Source organism: Daucus carota, chromosome 9 (genome assembly GCF_001625215.2).
Source record: "Daucus carota subsp. sativus chromosome 9, DH1 v3.0, whole genome shotgun sequence".
Taxonomy (NCBI): Eukaryota; Viridiplantae; Streptophyta; class Magnoliopsida; order Apiales; family Apiaceae; genus Daucus; species Daucus carota.
Genome location: NC_030389.2, coordinates 3,436,385 through 3,449,676, shown reverse-complemented (window position 1 = coordinate 3,449,676; position 13,292 = coordinate 3,436,385). Strand labels below are relative to the sequence as shown.

The 13,292-nt window shown below is 32.6% G+C and overlaps 1 protein-coding gene across 1 annotated transcript; it reads right to left on the bottom strand.

Annotated features, from left to right (window-relative positions):
- Window positions 1-7,936: 7,936 nt before the first annotated feature.
- On the bottom strand, window positions 7,937-12,887 carry LOC108200222 (uncharacterized). Its single transcript, XM_017368290.2, has 4 exons — window positions 12,467-12,887; window positions 11,520-11,616; window positions 10,190-10,249; window positions 7,937-8,286 (listed from the first exon to the last, which is right to left on the bottom strand). The coding sequence occupies exons 1-4, from the start codon at window positions 12,706-12,708 to the stop codon at window positions 8,188-8,190; spliced, it is 498 nt and encodes a 165-aa protein (XP_017223779.1). The 5' UTR covers window positions 12,709-12,887; the 3' UTR covers window positions 7,937-8,187.
- Window positions 12,888-13,292: the final 405 nt, after the last annotated feature.

The window sequence follows — 13,292 nt, the reverse complement described above, 5'->3', positions numbered from 1 at the left end:
TTGTAATTTATTTTTTATAATTTAAATTTTAACATAATTTAATTAGTATTTTAATATTAATGAATTGAACTTTAATTAAATTATATTAACCAACGGATTACATTTTCTCACGGAAATTTAGTTTTTAAAATTTATTATCTATTTAAAAATATTTTTTTGTTATTGATATAGAATGATTTATTATTCAATTAATTTTAAATTATATTTTTTATATTTCGTATATCTTCATATGAAAAAAAAGATATTTGTCGTGTAACAGATTAGAGTTAGAAAAAATTATGTAATTATTCGTGTTTGTATTGATATAGAACATGTTAGAATTCGAAAGAGTTATATAAAGGTTCTTGTTTAAAAAAACATTCAAAATTATATATTTATAATTTTATTTTAATGTCATTATAATTTTTTAATGAAATAATAAGGCAAGCCGAAGGATCGAAAGTTATATGTGTGTGGTAAGCCGAAGGCTCAAAAGTTATATGCGTGTGGTGTTTTGGATCAGTATAAGACTTGTATTTATTATGAGATAAATTTTTAGTGTTGTAATTTATTTAAAACTTGTACTTATAAATGATGGATTTTTAGTCTTATAATTGTTTAAGACTTGTACCTATTAAGAGATAGATTTCTAGTGTGATTCTTTTTGTTTTTAGCAAGATAATAATAATATAAGAATGACTAAAAGAACATGAACAAACCAAAAAAACATGAACAAAAAGTAAGACTACAAATTATACTCATTTTGGCTTATTATAATATAGTAAAGATATCCTCACAATTTTTTTTATCAAATTAAATGATTTACTTGGGTGCTTATTGGATTGAATTGATATAAATTTCATTTCTCAAAATGTTGCGATACTCGTTAAATGATTTTTATATAAAATGATTGAATTCTATTTGCATGTGTTCAATTTTGCAAACAGAAATACAAAAATTTCTCTTCAAAATAGATGAGCTCAACAGTACCGAATCTACCTCCGAAAGTAAGAGAGGTCGTATATAATATTTTGTAACAAAAATTAATTGGAATAAACACATGAAAAAAAATAGTATTCATATTATATAATTTTTTTACCGATGCACAACATAAATACGTCATGTCCACTTTAATTAGAATGATGGATACCAAAATGATAACATATAAACAAAAAATTAATCCATGATCTTTGTCAGTTTGGAGGAATTCACCTTTTTTCCATTATCTTCATCAAGTTACTGGGACCATCAAGCAAAAACTGCTTGGAAAGCTGAATAGCTTTGGCCCAGTAATCAACGATGATGATGTTGCCTCCGAACCATGATCGCTTGATCTCCTCACGAACCCACAGAACGCCATTTATTTTCATTTTGCTAGTGTCCTTTCATAAAGTTGTCGTTTCCTTTTTCAAACTTTGTGGCAAATTGTCCAGCCTCTGCCAACACAAAAAGTAGAAAATAGTAAATCACGTAAATATATATACATGTAAGTTCTAAATCAAAATAATAGTTGTATACTCTAACCTTCTTAGTTTCTTCCATCTTTTCAGTAGTCACTTTGTTATTGTTACTTCGAATGTGACAATGTCATCAACATCCTTGTTCTTCCACCAACGAGCAGCAGCCAAGTACTAGAGATTGAAATCACTGATCTCTGACGATGCCTGAAAGCTAGAATTATTTCATGCCTTCTGCCTAGAAGAAAAAAGAGAAGAAGTTGTAAAGATGATATATGCAAAAAACTATGTAGTAATATACATGCAAGTAAAATACTCACTGTGAGCAACAGTAGGTTTGGCCTGAACAGGCCAAACTTTTCTTGCTATCATCATCACTCGTGATCCTTGCATGCTATTACGTTTCTTTATTTCGGTTTTTCACAAGTGGTAGTGAATAGTGATAGATGAGTAAGATAAGAGAAGTTTTGCTGGTGTATATATAGGCCTCGTTGCATGCATGGTTGTTCCACACATATTTTATTTTATTGGTCTATTTTTAAGTAAAGTTACCAAGGTTGATAGCTAAATTCAAAATCAATTTTAAAATTTAGGAAAGTAGGGTATCTAAAGTTGAATTGATTTTTGATTCACAATATTGTCATTTAACTTTCTCATACAGTGATTTTCCAAGTTAGTTGCTGAATAGATGGCTAACATTTCAGCAGAACTAACATGAGTTTAGAAATAGCACATATTTGTCAGTTTACTAAAGTGACATCAAGTATTAGAAAGATCAACTTACTAATGTTGGACCACCCAAGTGCAAATGTGCAAGTTTTTTCAACAACAACAATGTCGATTTGGTTCCAATTGTCATTTATCACATGGTGTGTTACAGTTGTTTTATGTAAAAATTAGGTTTATTATTCTTGTAAATAGGTTTAGTTTGTTGTTATTATATTTCTAGTTGTATTTGTAAATTTCACCAATATTCCTCGTATCTTGTGCAGTATCTTCATTCTTCTACGTCACGAATTATAGTTTATTGTAAAAGCTGACATGGCCTTTAATCGAAAGTCCTTGAGCTGAAATGATAAGTGTTATCTTTTTTGTTAGGGATTGATGTTCCTATATATTCCTTGAAGAGACATAGACCTACAGTTTGGGATCAATCAGTAGCAGGTTCTAGTATTTGGGTTGTCGCTAATAGTAAGGTTGGCATTTGGCGGAAGGCAAAACTTAAATTATGGGATGATAAAGTTAGAGTGGGGAAAGTTGTTTTCCTCGATGATGGAAGCTCTTTAAAGCTCAAAAATGAAATTATTTCATTGTCTTCATATGCTCAACTCTTTGACGAAAAAGACTAGTCAAGTTTGGAGCATTCTGATTATAGTGACTACGAAGAAGATAATTCAGAAGGTTTAGGGGTCTGGAAAGTTCTATCCTGCAAAGGGGAATCCAAACTGAAACTGCTGTTTTCGCGAAATGGGAGAATCACACTCCTGACATTGCTTCAAAGATGATGGCTAGTATGGATTACACTGAAGGGATGGGTCTTGGTGCTACAAACCAGGGAATTGTGAGTCCTATCTCTGTGAGAAAGCTTCCATCGAGGCAATCTCTTGGTTATGCACCGGATATGTTCAATTTTGGGAGTTGACATTTTTATGATTTTATTCAATCAAATAGTATATGTTCATAATCAAAAATGATGTATAATATCTTGCTAAAACCCTAATGAGAGTCGGCCGCCATTCATGACTATCATCCATCTTTCACCGGCCCCTTCTTCCATCAAATCCACATCCGTCACATCCATCCTCTCATTCCGTTTCTTCCATTTCTAAATCTGTAATTTCTATTATAATAGTTTTCAATAAAATCGAGATCTAAATCTTTTTGGGTGTGATCTTGTTACCGTACCCATCCTTTTGGGTTGTTGATTGTCCCCAATTTTTGGGTGTATGTCTTGTTGCGTTTTTGATTCGTTGTCATGTTGCGTTAAAAATGATTTCTATGGTGTATTGGGAGATCTGGGCAACCCGCTTCAAATTTGGAATTGTGGTACTTATCGCGAGAGCTCACCTCGCACAACAAAAGATTGTTCAATATAAGGGGCAACTGTACTCTGAACCTCAGTTGGTGTAACTGATAGATATGAACACTGGTCTATCACCGGTTTTTTATGTGCGCAGGTCAATTGTGATTCTACTATTTTCAGTGATGTTGGTGTCGACTGGATTGCTCGAGAAACTTTTGTAATCATTTTTTTTATCAAGTATATTTATTTTCTATCTGTTAAGTAATGAAAACAAAGCGGCTATGTGTTTAGCTCGGTTTTTGTTTCACAATCAGGTTGTAGTTGTCAGTTTGGGGGTTTGTCCGGATTGTGTTCTTATGTTCTATGTTCAATAAAATTATTGTTCGTCAAAATAGTATATGTTCAATTTTGTCTAATTGTAGGTCCTGCGTCTGATTCTTGCCTCAAGCCCCAAAATTTATTTGAACATATACTCATTTTGTAATGTTTATAAGTTTAAATTAACAAGAAAAGTCAAAATTAGATGAATAAGTACGTTTGAATTAAGTTTATAAATAATATTAAGCCAATCAGACCCAATTAAAATTGAAGAACCGGAACCCGATACCGATATATTGATGTGTCCATGTCCTGTTTACTAAAATCTTCTTTTATTCACAGGCAATGCAGACTCCATTTAGAAGCTATGTTCGAGAGATGTTGGCTCTTGTAAGTTTTGAACTTATTGTGCAATGTTGATTAATTTTCTAGTCACTTTTAACATTTGTTGCATGATGTAAACTGTAAGTTCACAAAATAGCCGACATTTTGATGTGTGACATTATCCTCATCCTAAGAATTACGAGCAATTTTTCTTCACGAGATTGTCTTCAGTTTGGAGCATATTATTCATTGAAGTGTGTGTTCCGTGTGCTTTTACCCTCATATGCTCCTCTGCAGTGTTGGAGTTGTTTATTTTAGTTTCCTGAGATTATGTTGGCTCATTACTGATATTTTTATTACCTGAACCCACCCATTGAATTTGTCTTGACTCTTGAGTGTAATAATAAACATATCAGCTAACCATTTCCAATGGAAAAATGTTAATCCTTCACTTCCAATATGAAGATGCCTGAAATTAAATGTAGAAGTGACTAATAGGAAATCAAGGATTAGCTTCCATTCACATATTACCTACTGGGTTGTACATATTGACAGCACAGAGAGTATTGTGCAGAGTATACTAGTATAGTATCTTCTTAAAAAAAATTTACCCTGTGTTTGCTCATCGTAAGCATAATTAGAAAGATAACAGAACATTGATCTGAGTCCGTGGCCTGACTTCTGTAACCAATGTTATCTTCAGCTCTTTTAAAATATTTGATGTTTCTGTTTCTTTGTTTAGTACAACTGAAGACTAAGAGCAAAAACTTTAGCGGATAGAACAAGAAGTCGATGCAAACCTAAGTCTGAATATGTAGGAGGATTGGGAAATGTTGAACATTAGATATACCAGTTATGGAAGAAAAAATTTCGTTTAATCAGTAATCCATTTAAGCGAAGCTTGATAAGACAGTGCATATGTTTAGCATATGGGTGCCCTATTGAAAACAAAGCAAGACATTTAAAAGTTCACATTAAAGTGTCTTGAGATCCAATATTTTGGTATCTTGTGATTAGTAATATTGATATTTATTTACTAGCTGTGGTGTCATAAATTGATCAAATCGCTTATTGGCTTGTGTTTTGTAGGTACAACGGGAGAATGCTGAACGAAAAGCTTTGGGTGCTTTACCCCTCTACCAGCGCACTATTCCTTAATTTGGTTGTTGCAGTAGAAATGTTTTCTCTAATATAAGCTCGTGAGCTGAAATTCTGAACTGTTTATCAAATAAATTATATCTGAGACTGTCAGGAGTCATTCCCAATGTAAGATTTTGCTGACATTTCTCCGTTGTACAGACCTTTCAGTGATGTACACCTTTTAAAGTGTCATTCCCTATCTATTCTTTGTAAAAATTTTGTGTGAATGCATATTGGAATCACAAAGTTTGTGTTGAAAAACATATCCTGCCACTAAAAAGCGGCTCCAGTCATTTGTTTGATATATAAGAATAATTTGTATTGCAGATAACCTTCTTGGCTGTTACTATGCCTTATTATGTATTGTTTGTGGGTGTTCCTAAAGATAATATGTAGGAACATGTTGGCAAAGGATAAAAGTCTATTTAATTTGAATGTGTATGGTACGAATATTTTAGTATGTATAATTTAAGTGTATGGTTAGAATGTCTTTGCTTGTTTGAATAGCTTGATTGCTGGGAATGCGGTCTTGGCTGATTAATAGAATGTTTTCTTGAGGTTGAGCCTTGTCTAAATTGAGATAGCTATTGGCAAGAGGAGGGTATACAATTGCTGTGTACATTGTTGCAATGTGTATCTGAGAGTTGAGGCTAAGCTCGAAGCAAAACTCTTTATAGAGTATATATTTACATATATTCTAGATGATTTTATTCTCATATTTAATTGTATTTTGCATTTAATTGGATATTTATTAATTAGATTTTAATGTTTTATTGTAGGAAGTAAGGAGTTCCTAAACTTGTAAGAAATTGGAATAAAGAGTTTAATTTGGAGATTAATTAGAAGGAAATTCAGATTTGTTGGATTGTTTGCACATGACTCCGTGTTTGGGCCATATCTTGGGTTCTAGAAGTCAGAATTGGGTGATCTTACAGCCCACGCGAAGCTTAGAGAATTTTCTTTAATTCAGAGGTGGTACAATATCCGCTTAGAGAATTTTCTTTAATTCAGAGGTGGTACAATATCCAAAATCCAACAGAAGCAGCCCAGAAACAAGACAGAAAACAGAGCTACGAATTTTTCTTGGAGAAACCAATTTCGTTTGGGAAACTGATTTGTATTTCCTTGTAAGCATTAAAATCAAATATATATATATATATATATATATATATATATATATATATATATATATATATATATATATATATATATTTATAGGGATAGACATTAGAGATTGGGAATATTGTATAATTAGGTTAGGTTAAAAACACTTTGTCTTCTTCTTCTTCAAGACTTCGGGATTGAAGATTTCATTGTAATATCCATTTTTATTTTCTTTTTTATATATATTATTCTAGAGTAGATTTTATTCTAGAGTTGAGTTGAACCCTAGTTGTGGTTAATGCATGATTTTCGATGATCTCTAGTTGATCATGTTATTTGCTCTTGCTTATTCAGTTGTGCTAATTAACAATTACAGGTCAAACGTGATTATATATATTGTTTGAACCAATATCTATCTATCATCGGAAGTTGGATTTAGATGATTGTGATTTATCCAATAAGGACATGAACTTCTCCATGAAAATAGGTAGAAGGAATTGTTTGAAAGTTAGGATGTTGTGTTTAATGTCTCTAAATTGCATGATACCATGGAAATAGGCTTGATTGTATGTTTAGAGAAGCCATTAATACTCGGAAGAGGTTATTGGTATTTTATAGGGCGCATCTTTCCTCTTGGGTGATTTATCTAATTAATTGGGGGAGAAAATCATAAGTGTATTAATTCATGCTAGTCGGGATACTTGATTCCAGATATTTTTTGTTAATCGTTTTCTAGATTTTATTTGTATTAGTTTAATTATATCTCCAATTTTTATTGTGTTACTTGTTAGTTGGATTAAATCGAGAATAACTAGTGTTTGATACGTTTGTCTCTGTGGGAACGACTCTGACTTACTAACTACATAGTTAGAGGTCTGGTTAGATATTTTATTATTTGATAAACACGCGACAGCCTTGTCAACTCTTATTATCTGAGAGTTGAGGCTGAAAGGTCCTTTCACCGGCTAATCCTGATTCCCGATTTTAGGACATTAGTGTCAGCAAAACAGTCCCATTACTCTTTTGGAACATGAAAAGAATAGGTACACATCTTAACCTCTGCCTTCTATTGGATATACCATGTACATTTGGTTTGGTGGGTCATGTTCTTTTTAGAACCCTTAACCTAAGAATCAATAGAAACTTCTAGTATTAATAAGAGTTTTACAGTAAAATTGCACATGCAAAAATTATTGTATTTGTGTATTATATTTTCAAATTATTTTTGAACACACACAACTAAAAAACATGTATTCAGAATTAATTCTGAAAATTTATTTAATATTCAGAGTTCTGCAACAGAACCAGCCTTGCTAAGTTTTATGATAAAGATTGGTTCTCTTTTGAGCGCGACCCTTGGTTTGATTTATTTTTGGATATCGAGTCCTTTCGGACTCCAGTATTATTAATTCTTTTTACCAATTTAATAATAAAATAAATTTATTTTTATTTTTCTTTAGAAGAATTAGCAGTACTAGTGTTCAAAATATCTTCTGTATTATTTGTCAGGCTACAGTTCTTTATTTCATTTGGTTTACATATTATGTTCGACTTCGAGTATTGGTTATATTTTCATCACCAATACCATATATTTCACGCAATGGACTCTACAAGAGTAGCACAAATTTACTAACAGATTTAAATATCATAACACAGTTGAGAAAACATCTAGGCAAGTTCCTAAGGCAATTAGGATGCGAACATAAAGGAGCATAGTCAGTTGCTGAACTACCATGCTAAAATCGCATAAAACCATAATCACCAAATTATCTAGAGAAACATTAGAGCGACTACCAAGTTGATTAAATCCATAATCACCACATTAAAACCAAAAAAAAATCCTTAAACCACAGGCATTCCTTGTTTCAGCTTGTCAAGAATGTCGGATATGACCTGGTCCATGTCAAGTGCCCTCATTGGTTGAAACGGTCGCTTCATATCCTACAATAGTAGGCATCGATTTGCTTCTTTGTTAGCTTGTCATGCCAAAATTAAGTTACAAGAATATTAAAATTGCACAAATAATAAAGTGAATGTAAGGAATGTTGCTATACGTAGTACAGAAATGGATGTGCAAATCGAAGATATCTTAGTCATCAACATGTTAGGAAAATATGACAAATATCTCGAGATACATATAGAAAATTTAATATTGTGAGCTTGTAATGAAAATCTACTAAACTACATAAACTAATCTGCAGAGTGAAATAGATTGATTATTTGACCATAAAGACAGAGGACATTTGTACTTAGTAGTTTTACAGAGATGAAATGACAGTCTAATCAACCCTTCTTAATTTTAATTACCTAAAAGATTAGAAAACTTTGTTTCTTGTTACGGACTACCAATCTACATCAAATAAAGTAATCAGCACCAAAAGTGATTCAGTATACAATACCAAATATCGATAAGAAAGAAGCAAAAAAATGAACAAGGGTGTTAGACATAATTATATATGGTTAAATAAATATAACGAGGAGTCCAGAGGAAAATACTTTACCAAATGTACTGGGTGACTAATATATGAGCAATTTTATCATTTGTTCCAGACCAATCAAAATGCACTACTTTAAACCAAAAGATAAAGAAATGTAGGATTCCACTGTCCTAAGGATGAAGGGCCTAATTTCAAATACTTATATGTAAGCAGTAAAAGACAAATCCACGCAGTTATAAATTGAGAGCAAGATATAAAGGACAAGAAATATAGACAAATCCACACAGTTATAAGCAAGGTTATCTTTCAAAATCACATAAATTTTGCTTGAAAAACCCTACTTGTGAAGTTTCTGGTCAGACTAGGTACCGGGTCATAAGTCGCCAAACTAAATAAGTCGTTGCTTGACTTTTCCTATAAAACGACTTGTCGACTAGTCATTGACTAGTCAACGACTAGGCGTCGACTTGATAACAATGGTTACAAGTAGAGAGCAAGAAGTAGAGGACAAGAAATATCACAACGATTTACTTAGTTCAGTCAATATGACATACATTCACAGGTGCACTCATTTGTCTGTGATACACCTCACTCTTACAGATAGTACAATTTCAAAAGATGCATAGAACAAAGCAAACCATTCAAAACTCCTACTCAGTTTAATGAAGATTCCTGTTGGAACTTCAAGTGGTATTAATATATTAAAACAATAGATATGCTGTGTGCAACAATCCACTAAACAAAGACATCCTCAGCTGCAATTCACTGCGTATAACTAGATTTTATAATGATAAATATAATAAATAACCAACAACCATCCATTAGACAAAGATGTGATGTTTTTGCTTAAATGTGCATGTTATAGCAACAGAAGGTGTGTATCATGCACTTGATGACACATTCTTACATAACTACCCTGCAGTTCGACATGCTTAGCTGCAATGCACTGTTTTTCACAAGTTACAATGATAACATAATAGATCGAAGCCACACCGCATATAATCATTCAACAACAAAGGGAGAAAGATAACATGAATCAGATCCCCAGCATTGCAGCCTAGTGGATACCTTTTACCCTAGATAACAAAAGGTCAAGGTTCAAGTCTCACTGGAGACAGAAGAGTAAAAGATAAATTAAGATCTCTGCCATCCTCGCCACTCTTACTACCTTATTCTCTCACACAAGACCTATCCACACATTCTATTCTTGAAATATAATTTAGTTGCATGTTGCACAACACCGACTATGCTATAGTATTAGTTTCATTTTTGAGGCTCCAGAGAATTTATAGTTTCTGACATAGTTGAGGTTGTACTACAAAACTAATTCGAGTGTTAAGCGATTGAATCGGTCCATAAATGACTTCAAAATTATAGCATGATTTGGTAGTCTATAAGAATTTTACCAGAAGACTGATGAAAATCTCTCCACCTTCTTCACGTACTTCGAAACATCCCCTTCTTGGCTGCAATGATGAAAGAAGTGTATATTTGTGAAGAAAAAAGAATACTAAAACAATATAACACTCAACAACCTAAAAATAAGTATACAAATTACGTACATGATTACATTAATTACTCTTGTGGCTTAAAAGTCAGAAATAATTGCACTGTAAACTATCTAAAATTTTATGACATTCACTATACAGTCTAATCCATTTACGGCTAGTCACCTACAAATAGTTTTAGCCACAAAACAAAATTTGAATTAGCACCAACATATTCTATTGTAAATGATAACCTGGTGAAGGAAAATAATAAATTTAATAAAGATAATCTTGTGAAACATAATGTAATTATATATTATAGCGAACCCCCCCAATTAACTCGAGGATCAAGTATACAATCCTTTCAGCATTTAAAATGTTACCAAGTACTAGTTCTAATAAATAAATCAAAAATTCTAAACCTGATCTGTATTTGCCAGTGGTGTGCATAAAACTAAAATAATACATATAAAATCTTTAGGCCTTTACAACAGTGATTAGCTAGAGAAACAAATGTATGTGAGCTAATAATAACTTTGATAAATTACCAAGTAAATTCTGAGACAGGATACTCGCTCTCCAATATTTTTAGGGAAGTGGATATATATGTATGGATCACTTATTTCAGTAATACAGTTACCATATTCTGACATGAGTATAATTCAAGTTTTTAACTTTTTATCATACGATAATAGAAATAAGGAGTGCCACATGCATCAGAATTTGGTACACTGCATATCAATAGCCATTCAGAGCCGGCTCTACCAAAATAGGCCATTTCCCAGGGCCTTATTTGGATGTGATTGGTGCTATTTTGCATTTACCATTGGACCATAAGTTCTATTTTAGCACCAAAAATCACTTTTTGGTTTCAAATTATAACAATAGCTACATCTATTTTAACATCACTATTGGACTTGCTCTAATACATTGTACATGTGCAATATATAAAATCAAAATTTGTCAAAGGACATGTAGACAAAGATATATTTGAAAAAAGTTATATAAATTGCCTTTACTTTGAAAAGGAAACAAAGACAGATAGCCAGGACTTACCTTAATTCGTCATGTTCTTTCTCAAAATACAAGAATGTATTTCAAATAATTTTTACAGTTAATTATTATATTATGTAATTAACAAAAATTATATGCAAAGGCCCAAAATTGAAGTAGCTTGAACCTTGCCTGGAGCCCAGAGTAGTTAGTACTAGGATTTTTTTTAAGTATGTGGTGAACGAGGGCAACATACCTTTTCCGGATTCACAAGCACGTTGATCCCCGATATGTCATTTTCTAAAGCATCTTTCACTTTGATGGCCCTTGTCTTGAACTGATTGCATTGTTTGCTAAAGCAATAGAATAAAGTATGAAGATAACATTCATTGAGCAGATGAGCTCTAATGCACAGATAGTCTCAAATAGCAATATTTCTTACCACTTCATAATTCAATCTAATAAATAAAAACATATGAACTATCACACCTTTTTCAAACCAAACACCTTAAAAAGATGCAATTTTCAAACTTTTAAAAAACCTTCAATTTGCTCGAAATTCGTAACGTGACCTGATTATGGTAAAGATACAGTTAATTATGGCTAAGTTATAACACCAAACTGAAAGTGAAAACAAAATAAAATACTTCGTCCGATTATTTCTTAAACCAACCACTGACTGAAGCTCTATCTAACCTCACAGTATGTAAATACCCTGAATTCAAAGTAACCAAACAAGCTTTCCTTAACTTGTTAGTTGTTACCCAAAACTGCAGATGCTAAACTTAAACCATATACAAATGTGATGGGAAGGAGATTATAGCTTCTCGCCGAAGCTAGTAGAAGCAGAGGGTAAAAAATAGAGGACTTAAAGTATCCTAAAAAAGCGTAAATTATTGGAGTGACGACAAATTAGTGCAAGTAACAGCTACAAGTATAGCAGGCTTATTGGAGTGAAGACAAATTAGTTGCAAGTGAAAGCAAATGTGCATTCACTTTCATCCTACTTTTGGAGTGAAAGTATGCTATATTTGCATCTATTTTCACTTGCTTTCATCCTTTTAAAAAACTCGGGAGCACAAACAATAGCGAAAGTTACATAAGTTTACTTCCTTTCCTCCCTAATTATAACTCGGGAGCAGGACGTATCACGTAAGTATTTAAAATGAATAAAGATAGCAATGGCAAGGAAAAAGACGATACCAGTGCTCAATGACAACAGTAACAGGAGCTTTAGTTTTGGGGGTTTTCTGAACAGGCCCAGGGGGTTTAGAGGGCTCTTGCACAAGCGCTTTAGTTTTGGGGGTTTTCTTAGCAGGGGGTTTTGTGGGTGTTAGAGATGCAGTTGAAATAGTTGTGGTGCTGCTTCTCGTCACTCTTTTGCTAATCACAACTTCTGCTGCCTTCTCATCGGTGCTGCTTCTGCTGCGTTTCTTCGGCGCCATCTTCGATACCCACTCTCCCGTCTCTGCCAAAACCTAGGTTTCAGTTTGGAGGATGGTAAAAGTAAAAATTATTTTAAAATACCTGTCCACTTTTAATATAGTGGTGATACATATTCTCCCGCCCGTTTCAGTTTTATTCCATACGTCGTGAAAGATCATTGATCTGATCTAACCCTTTGGGTTTGGGTGATTTGTCAAAATGAAAATGAAAATTAAATTAGATTTAAGTCAAAATGGTCAAACCTTGCGATAATATTTCCAGAGAACTTATTTGACACTTAGTACAAGAATATCAATCTAAGGATATCTATTTACTAAGTTGTTTTTGTCACAAATTGTAGGCAAACGGCTAAAGGCACGAAAACGAGATAAATTATAACACCGGCTTTACGGATTTAAACTACTCAATCATTTTCAAATTACATGCTCACTTTCAAAAAATCATATAATTTAAGAAAATTAAATGATCAGAAAAAAGAGATGTACAAAGTCATTAATTAAACATAATATGTGGCGTATGGTTGATTTTATTTTTTTTTGTCAAGACGTATGGTTGATTTTGGAAATATAAATTAGTAATATAA